General features: G+C 42.8%; 1 protein-coding gene across 3 annotated transcripts in view; it reads left to right on the top strand.

Annotated features, from left to right (window-relative positions):
- LOC111145668 (KIAA0368 ortholog) overlaps positions 1-15,724 on the top strand; it is a 96,588-nt gene that overhangs the window by 59,705 nt on the left and 21,159 nt on the right. For all 3 annotated transcript variants that reach the window (XM_022500753.1, XM_022500752.1, XM_022500754.1), the window contains 11 exons: positions 113-247; positions 1,030-1,192; positions 1,602-1,774; positions 2,956-3,057; positions 5,486-5,609; positions 6,264-6,409; positions 6,852-6,906; positions 7,979-8,093; positions 8,794-8,862; positions 11,777-11,894; positions 12,165-12,332. In XM_022500753.1, coding sequence (XP_022356461.1) covers positions 113-247; positions 1,030-1,192; positions 1,602-1,774; positions 2,956-3,057; positions 5,486-5,609; positions 6,264-6,409; positions 6,852-6,906; positions 7,979-8,093; positions 8,794-8,862; positions 11,777-11,894; positions 12,165-12,332 — 1,368 coding nt within the window. The remainder of the gene's footprint in view (positions 1-112; positions 248-1,029; positions 1,193-1,601; positions 1,775-2,955; positions 3,058-5,485; positions 5,610-6,263; positions 6,410-6,851; positions 6,907-7,978; positions 8,094-8,793; positions 8,863-11,776; positions 11,895-12,164; positions 12,333-15,724) is intronic.

Here is a 15,724-nt window from a genome sequence, read left to right as displayed (position 1 = left end):
ATAGATCGAGCAATACAGCGTATCATTTGTTCTTTCGATTTTAAATGTCAGATGATGTCTGTAGGAAGATGATTGTATATCACGGATATGTTTGTTTTTCTACCCCACTCAGAGTCTGATGAATAGCAGTAAAGAAGAGATGCGTGAACTGGCGGCATTGTTTTATTCCGTGGTGGTATCTACAGTGTCGGGGAGCGAGTTGAAGTCAATGATAGAACAGCTTATAAAGACCACAAAAGACAATCATGTATGTTACCAGTTTTGTCTTTATTCTTTTTTGTGGGAAATGGGAGCGCCTTCCAAAAACATCCGCTATGTTTTTAGTTTTTGTGTTCTCATTTCTTAAAAGGAACTTTTATGATGGTGAAGAATAAGTGAGATAGAAAATGCATTGACTCATTTAGTCCATTCAGCAACTGTGAGTGCCTTGTGTCTGATCGGCACCATTTTCGGTGCTAGGAATACAGTGGGGAGTGAATACACGAGGATCCCTCATACTACCAGGTGCTCGGAAATCTTAGTTCCTTTCTCCTTCCCCATCTAGTGCACCTGTCACCGAGCCTGTTCTGTCAGGGAAACACGTGCTTTCTAATAGTCAAACCTCTACTTGGTGTTTAGGGGTTTTAAAAATTAGAAATGCATATCTGCTCATTGTATTTTTTTTTTTGGCTGTAGGGTAGTAGGGAGAAATTATGCTTGAAAATTATGGTAGCATAGTTACATAAGTGCTCCAAGCTAGAAGACAGTGTGGGTGCTGCAGGGATCAGGTGGGAGAGTCCCTTCACCCAGACTTGGAGTGGGTGTGGGTTTAGGGAATTACTTGAAGTGAGTCAGGACTCAGCTTGCCTTTGCAGAAGGCTTGAGTGTTGGAAACTCTAGGTTCATTAGCATTCAGTAGAATCTCAGATGATCACTTTGTTCTCTGGTCTTATGTCTTTTTGGAGAGATGACTGTCCTAAACATACCGTTATTTCAGTGTGTTCTTGCATGTATGAGAGAGTGACAGAGGTACTGTGTGGTTAACTTCAGAGCCCAGAGATACAGCATGGATCCTTGCTTGCGCTGGGATTCACGGTAGGAAGATACTTGGCCAAAAAGAAAATGAGGATGGCAGAGCAGCAAGACCTGGAGACAGATGGCGACTTTCTGCCGGAGCAGGAGGAGCTCATTCAGAGCGCCACGGAGACCATAGGTACTTGCTGTGCTCGTGCTGACTGGAGTTGGGTTCAGATTTCTTATAGCACTTCAGTTTCTTTCTACAGCATTGCACTTTGTAGGCACAAGTCTTGACAAAACCTTGCTTCATGGTGCATTAAGTTCTGTGCTTTTAATAACAATGAAAGTATGTTTCTTCCTGTGTTTCTGTATGAAGGAGATGATGACGTTATGGGAAAATCCTTAAACACCTTAAACAAGTGCTTTCTGCCTTGTTCCCACGTGGTTTTATTACTGACTGAGTGTTAGCAAATTACCAGTTAGAAGAAAATGTAGACTTTGACTTTGTTTTGCCGTCTCTAAGACAGTCTTGGGTCCCTTGCTGCTTGCCCCGGACCCCAAAAGCAAGAGTATCTTCTTCTCAGTCTTGTCTCCTGTGCTTCCAGGCTCGTTTTTGGACAGTACGTCGCCCCTCCTGGCCATTGCTGCCTGTACAGCCCTGGGTGAAATTGGCAGAAATGGTCCCCTCCCCATTCCCAGTGAGGGATCTGGCTTCACCAAATCGCATCTTGTAGAGAGCTTACTGAATAGAATACCCTCCAGTAAAGAAACAAATAAGGTAAGTTCTTTTTTTCCCTTCTTCTGAAATTCTTTCTTTTCATAGATACATAAATGAGCAAAAACGCAGTTGTAATGAGGATAGATGACAGTGCAGCTGGAGGAAGGATTTACTGTAGGAAAAAAAAAGAATGATGAAGTCTAGGTGACTGTTTAGTTTTGAGCGAGGGGTGATTTGTGGACCACCTCTGTGCGCGTGCCATTTGGCCGAGTTGTTCCAATGTAGGCCCATAACTCTTAGGTTTTGGGTAAAAAAACCAACTGCATCAGGTAACTCTTCTGTCATGCAAAAGTGCATAATAAAGTGTTAAATAGTTGTTATCACTTTCGTAATTTTAGACCAAATCTAAATCTTAACCTCTGACAGCAAAAATGGTTTTAAGTCTGGGTGTTAGGAAGCAGCATGAGTAATACCTGAAGAGAGGGACATTTATCATTTTTAGTCTCAGATAAACATTTTCATAAACTTTAAAACATATTTGTGGTCAGAGTACTTCAGTGTTGAAATATAACATGATTTAATGAGCGGATAAATCAGTTTACAACAAATTTAATAAATACATAATTCTATTCTTGATGTAGGTACTGTTTAAAACTTCCCGAGAACATCACACTGTAGTTTTTGTTAGCTATTGTTAACTAATTAGTGATCACCAACCGCTGTTGAACACTTGTAATGTGCCAGGCGTATGCCCAGTGCTTCATATATGTAAATTAATGGAACTCTCCAGAAGGTCTAGTGAAGTAGGTATGCTTGTCATCTCTCTTTTCCCAGATGATGAAATGGAGTTGCAGAGAGTGGGATAACTTGCCTGAGATCACATACCTGTAAAGGCTGCTAATAACATGGTCAAGCTCTGATTTGATTTTAGGTCCTCTGGGCCCAGAATCTACATTTGTAAATGGTTTGATGGATAATAAACCTCATTTAAAGGCTTTCGTTCTTCTTTTGCAGCCATGGACCCTTAAGGAACTCAGTTTTATGTCTTTCTACCTCCAATGTCTTATACACATAATTCTGTAAAATTGGATATTTAAAAAAAAAAAACTTGCATGCATAAGTGCTTTAGACAGACTGCCCTCCCTGTCATCTCATTTCAGAAACACTGTTCTGGGATAAAGCTGGTACATACTTTGTTTAAAAAAAAAAAAAAAAACCAAAAACATTCTCTGGTTTTCTAGATGAAAGAACGGGCAATTCAAACACTGGGATATTTTCCAGTTGGGGATGGAGATTTTCCTCACCAGAAACTCCTCTTGCAAGGTCTGATGGATTCTGTGGAGGTATTTATATTGCTATCTGATTGTTAGTTATTCACACCAGAGGCATTTTTTAGCTAGAGTTTTGCATGCTGTGAGATTTTATTTTTATTTTTTTAAAAGATTTTTTTCTTCTGTTTATTTGAGAGAGAAAGAGAGTGGGAGGTGGGAGGCAGGAAAAAGGTTGGAGTTGAGGTCTAAGGCCGCTGAGTGACAGAGCCAGTGTTAGGATCCAGGTCTCTGGAATCATAATCCAGTAGTTTTAATGTGAATTTTTTGAGAATGAATTATATACACATCCGGTTCTCCCTGGGTGTCATTGACATTGTAACCACTTGGGGAGAAGCTTATGTGTTTGCTCTCTGATCTTATTTCTTTCTTAATTTATCTTTTTAGAGCATGCATGTGTGTGCACATGATGAGGGACAGAGAGAGGGAGAGAGGATCTAAAGCAGGCTCCATGCTCAGCGGAGAGCTCAACTTGGAGCTCCATCTCATGACCCTGAGACCATGACCTGAGCCCAAATCAAGAGTCGGATGTTTAACCAACTGAGCCACCCAGGGGCCCCAATGCTTCATTTATTTAAATAAAACTAGAAGAACTCCATCTCTCTCATACATTTTTAAAGAAGAAAAAAGGAAAACATTTGAAAACAGGCACATAAGATGCATCCTTACTCTAGGATTCTCTGTGTTGACATACCTTTTCTCTGCTTAGAATTTCCAAAGAAGTTTTTGACCAGGGAAACTGTAGAACTGAAGCCCTGAAATTCTTTTTCCTCAGAGTAGGAAGCATCTGGTGGCAGAACTTCACACCTCATCGAGAAATGAGAGCATCGAGTTGATTGAGCTTGGGAATGGCCGGTTGCACTGTGGTCTGTGTGCTTGGTAGCGTTCTCTCAGAGGTCACTGTTCCCGTGCTCCTCGTGGGAACTCTCTGCTCTTCATTCTCTTCTTAGTCCCCAAATTCTTAGTTGTTTTCCAGTTTATATTAAACAGAGGAAAAGGCCAAAGGGAACTAAGACAGGTCCAATTTCATGTTGAATGCTTCATGCCTGTGAAACGTGTCAAAATTTTTTTGCTTTTTAAGATTTTTTTTTTATTTATTTGAGAGAGAGCAAGCGAGCATGCGCACAAGCAAGCAGTGGGGAGAGGGGAGAAGGAGGCTCCCCCGTGAGCAGGGAGCCTGATGCAGGGCTCAATCCCACGATGCTGGAGTCATGTCCTGAGCCGAAGGCGGATGCTTAACTGACTGGGCCACCCAGGTGCTCCAAGGTGTCAGAATTTCTAAACCAAATGAAAAATACCTGAGGGGGACACTTGGTTGGCTCAGTTGATTAATCCGCTGCCTTGGGCTCAGGTCATGATCCCAGGGTCTTGGAATCGAGTCCCACATCGGGCTCCTTGCTCAGTGGGGAGCCTGCTTCTCTTTCTGCCTCTGCCTGCCACTCTGCCTGCTTGTGCTATTTCTCTATAAATAAATAAATAAAATCTTTAAAAAAAAAAAATTGAGGGTTGCCTGGGTGGCTCAGTTGGTCAAGTGTCCCAACTCTTGATTTTGGCTCAGGTCGTGATCTGAGAGTCATGAGATTGAACCCCCACGTTGGGCTCTGTGCTGGGTGTGGAGCCTATTTGAGATTGTCTTTCTCCTTCTCTCGCTGCCCCGCCTTCCTTCCTCCCTCCCCCACTTGCATGCTGTCTCTGTCTCCCTTTCTCAAAAAAATTTTAAAAATTTGAGTATATACTATATAGAATTTTCTTAATATCTGATGTTTGAAATGATTTCAAACTTATAGTGCAGTTTAAGAATTGCATGAAGAACTCCTGTTCTCGTTTGGATTATTAATGTGCTGTTGAAGCTCGCCAGCTCTTCATGGATCTATGTACTTCTATACGCTTTTCTCCAGATTTATCAAATTTTACCATTTTTACAACATTCTGTCTTTTACCGGAACCACTGGAGAGTAGCTTGCAGACACCGTGTAATTTAATAGTGCACAGAGGAGGTAGTAATAAGGTGTAATGGCTGCTGTTTATTGCGCCGCTACCGCACACCTGGTGTCTGCTGGGAAGCTTTATGTACGTTACCCTCCTGTCCTCCTTATAGCCTGACGAGGTGGGTGATGGTATCAGGCCTGTGTTACAAAGTTGAGGCTCAGTTTAAATAAGTATGTAGCTGGTGAGAGACAGATAAGAATTTGCCCCGAGATCTGTGTGGCTTCAGTCCATACCCTTTTCCTCCAGATATTAAAAATCCGTGCTTAGTGGCTGGAGGGTGAAGAGGGCAACGTGAGGTTGGACCCCCCGCCCCCCCAGGTTAGGTGAGAGCAATCCAGGCAAAAGAGGAAAAACAGCGTGTTGACAGACAAGATCTGAGACAGCCTTTTTGTGGAAGTGGGTGTTTTTGGGAAATGTTCTCTGTGACTCACGGCTGCTGTTTCCTTTGTTGCAGGCCAAGCAGATAGAGCTGCAGTTCACCATCGGGGAAGCTATCACCAGTGCAGCCATCGGAACCAGCTCCGTGGCTGCCCGGGATGCCTGGCTGGTGACGGAAGAAGAATATACGCCCCCTGCTGGTACCTTCCTGCTCAGCTAATCCTCTCCTGGTCCTCAAGGAACCCTTTCTGGGCTTGTTAGCACATTTGAGGCAAAAGAAAAAAATTCATGCGTTCCATTTTAACTCTTTTTTAGCTATTTATAGATGTCTTATCAGTTTGGTTCAGTCAAGAAAGATAGTTGGTTAAAGGAGAGTGAACACGACAAAATGAATGAGAACTTCTTTTTTTAGTTCTTTGGGAAGTAAGGGAGTTAGCGGTGTGTTCCCTTCAAACTTGTGCTCTTTCCTGGAGGCTCGGTGCACGTAGCCTGTTTCAGAAGTCGAGGCATAGTTATATTTCCAAGTCACGCGTCCCTTCATCCTTTATTCACATTTATCACAGTGAAGCCTCAGGTCTTGTGCTCGCGCTCCACATCCCTTTGCAGTGAGGGTGCGCCGGCTTCAGTGACTGCGCGGGTGAGGGAGTGTGCAGTTTCTGACACGTTATGTATGGGTCCTTTGGTCTCGTATGTCTTGTGCTTCTGAAATGGATGATTATCAGTTCCTTCAGCGACCTAAACACCTTAACCTTTTAGACCTGAATATGTTCTAGGATTGTTGCATTAAAATCTAATTTTTCAGGATACTCTTTTCATTTGTTTGAATTGATTTTATCATCCCTTTTTCCCCCCAGGAGCCAAAGTGAATGATGTGGTCCCCTGGGTATTGGATGTGATTTTAAATAAACATATCGTCAGCCCCAACCCACATGTGAGGCAAGCGGCCTGCATCTGGCTCCTTTCTCTTGTGAGGAAGCTAAGTACCCATAAAGAAGTGAAGGTAAGCCACGCTAGAAATGTGCTTGGCACTGTTGGGAACCGTCTTTGAAGTACTGATGACTAAAAGGCAGTAGGAAGGCAAGTGTATGAAGGTGAGGGCCAGTGCTGATAGCGAGGGCCATTAGCCTTTAACAGTTATTTTGAAAGAAGCTGTGAATGAAGGATGGCAGCCTGATGTACATTGGCTGGAAGATGATTCTGAACTTGAAGGCATAAGGTCAGGCTATCAGGATGGGAAGGCTGAGAGTGCACATTAGACTTCCTGTAAGTCTACAACCTTCAGGTGATTTGGCTGCCTTCAGACGGAGCATAATGGGGCATGTGGCTGTCTTGGGTGGGAAGACTCTTACGAGGTGTTGTATGCCCCAAGAGGAGATTCTTATCCTTTCTTATCTTCCAAGACAGTAGAGTTTGTGTTCTAAACACCCGTTTTCTTCTTTTAGTCTCACCTTAAAGAAATCCAGAGTGCATTTGTTTCCGTTTTGTCGGAAAATGATGGTAAGTTATTGGTAAATATTTGATTCCCAAACTTCATTAAGCTTGTGTTTTAAATTAAAAAAAAATCTAGATTAATGAACATAAAGGAAGGATTTGACTAATTAGATCATGTTCCTTAGTTTTGCATTTAAAAATGGAGCTGACTGAGGGTCGTTGGACGGGAGGGGCGTGGGGATGGGGTAACTGGCTGATGGACATTAGGGAGGGCATGTGATGTAATGAGCACTGGTGTTATATAAGACTGATGAATCATTGAACTCTGCCTCTGAAACTAATAGTACACTATATGTTAATTAATTGAATTTAAATTAAAAAAGATCGAAAATGAAAAAAAATGGCGTGAAGGCCTTCTTTAATGTTAATATTTATAAATAATAGCTTCTTTCTGTTTCTTGTTCCTTTTTCTTTGTGATGTAAACCAGGAGAGAGCAAATGTGTTAGACATTTAAATAGTAGCTTTGTTTTATAAATTGTCTTAAACATACAGTCTTATATTGACTTTTTATTTTAAAAAAATTGGAGGTGGGTATATCAAAATCTGTGAGACTGTTGTACTTTTCACGCGTGTGACTTGTAGTACACAGAGCACTAAGGCCCAGCAGGGTTGACTTGATTTGTGAGTTGGATCTTTTGTGAATGTAGTTCTTATTTACAGGGACCTTTGGTGCCATGTCCACTGAGGTGACTTAATACGTTTTAATAAAATAGGCAGATTGATTATGTTTTCATGTCTTTACTTGGATATCATTTTGGATTTTTACTACAATTAAAAAAAAATACGACAATGGCCAGAAGACATATTTTTCTTTTTCTTTTTTTTTTTTTAAAGATTTTATTTATTTATTTGACAGAGAGAGAGATCACAAGTAGACAGAGAGGCAGGCAGAGAGAGAGAGAGAGAGAGAGGGAAGCAGGCTCCCTGCTGAGCAGAGAGCCCGATGCGGGACTCGATCCCAGGACCCTGAGATCATGACCTGAGCCGAAGGCAGCGGCTTAACCCACTGAGCCACCCAGGCGCCCAAGAAGACACATTTTTCTTAAAATAATACTATTTTGTCTTGCTTTTGTGCAGAACTTAGCCAAGATGTTGCTTCAAAGGGCCTTGGGTTGGTGTATGAACTGGGCAATGAGCAAGACCAGCAGGAATTGGTTTCTACACTTGTGGAGACGCTTATGACTGGCAAAAGGTAGAGTAAACTTGTACATTTCAGATTTAAACACGTACAACAAGGTTTGTAAATACTGAGAATATGTAGTGGAAGAAGGAAAATCCAGCATTTGATGTTCCTGTTTATTAAGTCTGTAGATTCAAGTCAGTGATTGTTATGTGGTGGGTAGCAGTTTAATTATTCAGTGTATACTGTTTAGACAGTACAGTGAAGTAAACCAAACTACTGTTCAGAAACAGGCCAGTAGGTCAAGCTTTGAAAGTTGAATGATCTCAGGACAATCAAGGCTTTGGATTATAATAATACCATAATTGCTGTTGGCTAATTTAGTCAGGAAAATGAAGATGTGGAGGGGAAGCTTGCATGTCTTTCAGAGTCTGATTTGTGAAGAGGAGGAGAGGGGCAGTCATTCTTGTAATTGGTTACTGCTTTATGTTGCCTTCCTTGCAGGGAGGACGGTTTTTAATGGATGACCACATTTAATTCAGTTTAAATGGATGTGGAATGTCTTTACATCTCTTTTGTTCATCCTAGAGTTAGTTTTACAGAATTCTCAGGCTGACCGGAAAGGACTTAGTTGACTTTTACATCTTGCGCTATGGCATACTTGCTGTGGAGTTTGATTTTGTCCGTCTATAAGAGAAATGAATCAGTTAGTTGAATGCTGTTATAAAAAATTTGAGGCTGATATAAAGTCTTAACTGTTGTTTTGCTTCAGAGCTAAACATGAAGTTTCTGGGGAGACCGTGGTATTTCAAGGGGGAAGCCTTGGCAAAACACCCGATGGGTAAGTGTGCCAAACCCACTGATCAGTCATCATTAACACCTTCCGTCTGTGAACGGGCACTCACGACACTGATTTCCACCCTCCTAGGAAATGTGTGTTAGTTGAAGAAGAACATTTCTGTGGCGAAAGCATAGTGTCTCAGGTTGGGGTTCTTGGGAAACAGACTCTGAGGTAGAGTTTTGTGTGCTGGAAGCTGCCTGAAGAATGCCCCAGGTGCCCCAGGCTCATCACCTGGGGGATTGAGGAGGCAGGAGAGGCCCGATGGCCTGAGGAGGAGCTGACCTGCTGCCAGCACTTAAGCAGATCCTGACCCCTGGAACTGGGCTGGGCTGGCCCTTCAGAGTTGTCCTGCTTTGAGGGTCCAGGCCCTCATGTCCCCTCATTAGGCTTTACATTCCCTGAGTGACTAGCCATTGGTGGTAAGCTGTTCTAGGGGAGGACCTGACCTTGGACTGGGGGCTGTTCCACTAGCTCCCAGCCAGCTGAGTCGTGAGGGGCCGCCTGGCAGCACAGCTCGGCATCGGCTGCGCCTTGGCTTTTAGGGGGCAGCTCTGCTGGATATTGTGGGTCCACCAATTTAGCACTTCAAATTAATTCCTAGAGCCTTACCTCCTTTATCTTATCATTATTCCATTGTGGCTACACTGATGGTTTTCCTCTAAACACCCTCAGGTCAGACTGTGCAGCTGGCTGGGCTTCGCTGTGGTGTCACATAGAGCCCAGCTTCCGTGTTGTCTGCATGCCAGAGAGCAGCTGTTTGTTCTTTCCTTGACTTTCTCCCATAGCTCACTATTTCCACATGGAAAATTATTTTTGTTCCATTTACTCTCCCTATAGACTTTTTCTGAGTTTTTAAAAAGTGCTTTCTTTTCACAGAATAATACAAATGATCGGTATTTGAGTAAATATTATTTGTTCAGAGGAAAGTTAATAGGACTCAGAAGGCATTCTCAAGATTGCGTGCTGCAGTCCTACAGCTTGTATGGACCCACAACAGACTCTGAATAGCCAGAGCCATCTTGAAAAAGAAAATGAAGCCCAGAGGCATCACAATTCTAGACTTGAAGCTGTATTACAAAGCTATAGTAATCAAAACAGTATGGTACTGGTACAAAAATAGACACATAGATTAACAGAACAGAAGAGAATATCCAGAAACCTCTTATTTTATGGTCAATTAAACTTTGACAAAGCAGGAAAGAATATCCAATAGGAAAACGACAGTCTCTTCAACAAATGGTGTTGGGAAAACTGAACAACATGCAAAAGAACGAAAGTGGACCACTTTCTTATACCATCCACAGAAATAAAGTAAAAAAGGATTAAAGATCTAATGTGAGACCTGAAACCATAAAAATTCTGAAAGGGAATATAGGCAGTAACCTCTTTGACATCGGCCAAAGCAACTTCTTTCTAGATATGTCTCCTGAGGGAAGGGAAACAAAAGCAAAAATAAACTCTGAGGACTACATCAAAATAAAAAGCTTCGGCATGGTAAAGGAAACAGTCAACAAAACTAAAAGGCAACCTATGGAATGGGAGAAGATATTTGCAAATGACATATCTGATAAAGGGTTGGCATCTAACATATATAAAGAACAGATACAACTCAACACCCAAAAAAACAATCTAATTTAAAAATGGGCAGAAGTCATGAACAGATATTTCTCCAGGGAAGGCATACAGATGGCCCCCACACACATGAAAAGATGCTCAACATTACTTACTAGGGAAATGTAAATCAAAACTACAATGAGATGTCATCTCACACCTGTCAGAATGACTAAACTCAACAGCACAAGAAACAACAGGTGCTGGCAAGGATGTGGAGAAAAAGGAACCCTCTTATACTATTGGTGGGAATGCCAACTGGTATAGTCACTGTGGAAAACAGTATGGAGGTTCCTCATAAAGTTAAATATGGAACTACCTATGATTCAGCCACCATACTACTGGGTATTTATCCAAAGAGTACAAAAATACTAATTCAGAGGACTAAATGTACCCTTATGTTTATAGCAGCATTATCTACAATAGCCAAGATACAGAAGTGGCCTAGCTGTTCACTGGGGTAGATGAATGGATAAAGAAGATGTGATGTGTACACACACACACACACACACACACACACACACACACACACACAATTTATTCAGACGTAAAAAAGAAGTTGTGCCATTTTCAACAACATGGATGAGGCTAGGATTATAATGCTAAAGGAAATAAGTCAGAGAAACAGAAATTCTGTATGATGTCATTCACATGTGGAATTTAAGAAACAAAATATGATTATATGGGAAAAAAGAGAGGGAAAACCAAGATGGAGACTCTTAACTATAGAGAACAAACTGATGGTCACCAGGGGGGACCTGAGGGGATGGGTGGAGATAGGTGATGGGGATCAGGGCGGGCACTTGTGTTGCACCAGTGATGTGTACAAGTGGAATCACTATATTGTATACCTGAAACTAATACAACACTATGTCAACTAACTGGAATTAAAATAAAAACTTAAAAATGATTGGGGTGCTGTAGCTTCGAGAAGACTTAGGGATGATGCAAGTTGTGTTTAAGGGACTCTCCTGATTCTGAGAGAGATTGGTGCAGAAGGTAACAAGGAATTACTGAGCTGCCTCCTGGTGGTGGGGAGGGGGTGTGGGGGGGTGGCTAGTGCAGGGTGAGGGCTCCACCTTGGTGGGAGTCCCAGGGGCCTTCAGGTCACTTACCTGGCCTTGTCAGTAATTGAACTAGGTGACTTCTTATATTCCTGTCAACCGCATTCTCTTCCTCCGTGGTGATGAGATTGAGAACGTAATTTTAAAATGTCGCCCTAATATTGGTATTGTTGACATAACTTTTACTAGGTTGGAGACAGAGAGATACATTGGATACTTTCTGTTTGTTTGTTTCCAAGCCAGGGCCTCTCGACTTACAAGGAGCTTTGTTCTCTGGCAAGTGATCTCAGTCAGCCAGATCTGGTGTATAAATTTATGAATTTAGCCAACCATCATGCAATGTGGAACTCGAGGAAGGTAAGTTGCTGTCGCTGGACGGTTTTTACTCTTTACTTCCAAACCAAACCTGCTACGTTGGCTGACCGTGGTGATTGATATGCAGTAGGTTTTGTAAAAGTCTGGGTTTAGAGAAAACCAGACCACCACATGGCTGCTGTTATGGCTAAAGCTGGGACACTCAAGGACAAGTCTGGTGGGAGAATTTTGTGATCTTCATGGATTTACTGTGTTAACATTTTGCCATAGTAGTTGTGTCTGAGTCACTTCAGCAGCATCTTATTTTTTTAGGGTGCTGCTTTTGGTTTTAACGTGATTGCCACCAGAGCTGGAGAGCAGCTGGCTCCTTTTCTGCCTCAGCTAGTTCCTCGTCTTTACCGTTACCAGTTTGACCCCAACTTGGGCATCCGACAGGCCATGACGAGTATTTGGAATGCACTGGTCACAGACAAATCAACGGCAAGTATCTGGAAACCGTTCGCCAAGATTAACATGGGATTTAAACCCAGTGCTCATCTTTCTTTGTGCTTTGTATGCTTACCTGTTTAAACAAAGAAGTTTTCTTTGATTCCTTGCTTTTTCCTTTCTTTCAAGATGTCAAAGATGCTCCTGGCAACATTTATTAAAATCTCAAAAATGGAAATAAACTAAATGTCCGTGGGGTGGCTGGCTGAGGAAGTGACAGGATATTTACACGAATGGAATACTGTGTCAATGGGTGCTGTCCATAGAGTGGAGAACAGGTCACAGTTCTGCCTTCAAGGAGTTCACTTTGTTTTTGTTGTTGTTGTTGTTTTTTGTTTTTTGGTTTTTTTTTTAAAGATTTTATTTATTTATTTGACAGACAGAAATCACAAGTAGGCAGAGAGAGAGAAGGGGAAGCAGGCTCCTGCTGAGCAGAGAGCCCTATGTGGGGCTCCATCCCAGGATCCTGAGATCATGACCTGAGCCGAAGGCAGAGACTTAATCCACTGAGCCACCCAGGCGCCCCCCAAGGAGTTCACTTTGTTGAGGAGCTAGACAACAGGCGATTACCATGTATGGTTTCCTCCCTTGGTTTTCTCTTACCTGGCTGCTTGTCATACTTGATTCCACTTGTAGAGGATAAGGTTTCTCAGGGCCTGCCTCTGAGTACATTTTACTCTCCCAACTTTATCTTTTGAGGTCAGCAGTTCCAGTGAATATAAATGGCATCTTTTTTTTTTTTTTTAAGATTTTATTTATTTATTTGGCAGAGAGATAGAGAGTCCAGGTAGGCAGAGCGGCAGGCAGACGGAGAGGGAGAAGCAGACTCCCCGCTGAGCAGGGAGCCTGATGTGGGGCTCGATCCCAGGACCCTGGGATCATGACCTGAGCTGAAGGCAACTGCTTAACTAATGGCCTCTCAGGCATCCCTGTAAATGGCGTCTTAATTGTGATGGTTCCCAGTTGCAGACTGTCGGCTCGGACGTGACTTGCGTTCCTGACCTGCACGTCCAGCTGCCTGCTTCCTCTCTCCACCTGGATGTTGTTTCATGTTACCTTTGACTTAACATGTCTAGAACGGGACTTTCCCCGCTCTTCTCAACATTCGCCTATTTACCCATGCCAGGAAACTTGGTACCCTCTTGATTTTTGTCCGTTGTGCCCCTACTTTCAGTTATTTCCAGGAGCAAATTCTGTTGATTCTGCTGCCAAAGTATCCCTTGAACCCACGCTCTTCTTTCCCTAATTCATTTCTGGAGAACAGGGTGTCATCTTTCTCTTTTCTCTGCCTTCCTTCATTTAATCGGCAGTAAAAGTGATTTTAAAAAAAATGGGATTGTGCCATTTTGAGTTAAAATTCTTTAGTGGCTTCGGAGTTGACTTTAAATAAACTCCATGATCCGTACCTTATCTTTGCATCCCTGCTCGTGATGTGGCTCTTCCTCTTCTTCAGTTTGGGGTCAGGTGGAGTGTGATCCTGGTCAGGGTGATGGGCACTTGAGGGTTCCGCTTTGAAGGCCCCAGGAGAGTATTTGGTACCGTTGGGTCAGTCAAGATCTACTAAGCCACTTAGCTGTGCAGATCTGAGTCTGGTGCACAGGCCGAGGCTCTTGAGATAGGCGTATCCTCTCCTTATGAGTGAAAGGACATAGATGAGATTGGTTTTTGTCAATGTAGAGATGAGGTAGTGTGGATGAGACCACTGTGGAGAGTGTGTAGAAAGCTGGACATAGGAAGATGGCAGTCTGTTAAATCTTAGGTGAGTCATTTACTTCTCTGTACTTCTCATTTACTTACCTTTCCTACCTGTATGAGTAAAAAGTGGAAAAGCCTTAAGTTTTTTTTCCCCTTTTTTTAAAAGATTTTATTTATTTATATTTTCAGAGAGAGAGAGCATGCACATAAGTAGGGGGAGGGGCAGAGGAGAGGTGGGGGCAGAGGGAGAAACAGACTCTCTCCTGAGTGTGGAGCCCATGGTGGCTGGATCCCAGGAACCTAAGACCATGACCACAGCCAAAGTCAGACACTTGACTGACTGAGCCATCCAGGTGCTCCCAAGGCTTGAGTTTCTTTCTTTCTTTCTTTCTTTTTTTTTTTTTTAGATTTAAAAAATTTATTTATTTGGCAGAGATCACAAGTAGGGAGAGAGGCAGGCAGAGAAAGAGAGGGAAACAGGCTCCCCACTGAGCAGAGTGCCTGATGCAGGTCTTGATCCCAGGACCCTGTTTTCATGACCTGAGCCAAAGGCAGAGGCTTTAACCCACTGAGCCACCCAGGTGCCCCGTCTTGAGTTTCAAGGTCCTTTGGATCAGTTTAAAAACTGAGCCTAGGGGCACCTGGGTGGCTCAGTCACTTGGACATCTGCCTCCGGCTCGGGTCATGATCCTGGCGTCCTGGCATCAGGCTCCGAGTCAGGCTCCCTGCTTCTCCCTCTCCCCTCTGCTGCTCTCTCTGCTCCTGCTTTCTCTCTCAAATAAATAAAGATAATCTAAAAACAAAACAAAACAAAAAAAACCCTGAGCCTTCCTCAGGTAGTTGTTATTACCAAATTTGTTAAGTGTATATCCAGACAAAACAGGCTTAAAAAATTCAACTCGCCTTTCGTTCTGAGCAGTCATAATACTTCTTTATGTGCCGTACACTGTACACATTACCAGGGATATGAAGACAAGTCAGACACTCTTTCTTGTCCTTGGGGTCTCGGTGTGATGGAGCAGTGTAGTTATATATGGTCTGATACGACATGCTTAAGAAGGTGCTGTGGAAATCTTGCCATTTGCGACGACGTGGATGGAACTAGAGGGTATCACGCTTAGCGAAATAAGTCAATCAGAGAAAGACAACTCTCATATGATCTCCCTGATATGAGGGAGAGGAGATGCAACATGGGGGGTTAAGGGGGTAGGAGAAGAGTAAATGAAACAAGATGGGATTGGGAGGGAGACAAACCATAAGTGACTCTTAATCTCACAAAACAAACTGAGGGTTGATGGGGGGAGGGGGGTTGGGGGGGCTGGGGTTATGGACATTGGGGAGGGTATGTGCTATGGTGAATGCTGTGAAGTGTGTAAACCTGGCGATTCACAGACCTGTACCCCTGGGGATAAAAATATATTACATGTTTATAAAAAATAAAATTAAAAATAATATTTATACAGAAAAAAAAAAAAGGTGCTGTGGGAACAGAGGAGAGCAGGCCAGTCTTCTCTGTGAGGCGACACCTGATTTAAATCTTGAAGGACAAGTAGGAATTAGCCAGGTGAGCAAGAGAGGGTAGGGGATTGCAGGGAGAGGTAGTATGTATCAAGGAATAAAGGTGCGATAGTACATGATACCTTTGGAGCTAGATCGGAGCTGGATCAGAGGGCTTTGTATCCATGCATGGG

Source organism: Enhydra lutris, unplaced genomic scaffold (genome assembly GCF_002288905.1).
Source record: "Enhydra lutris kenyoni isolate GAN:26980312 unplaced genomic scaffold, ASM228890v2 scaffoldscaffold13, whole genome shotgun sequence".
Lineage (NCBI taxonomy): Eukaryota > Metazoa > Chordata > Mammalia > Carnivora > Mustelidae > Enhydra > Enhydra lutris.
This window is presented reverse-complemented; position numbering and strand designations above follow the sequence as displayed.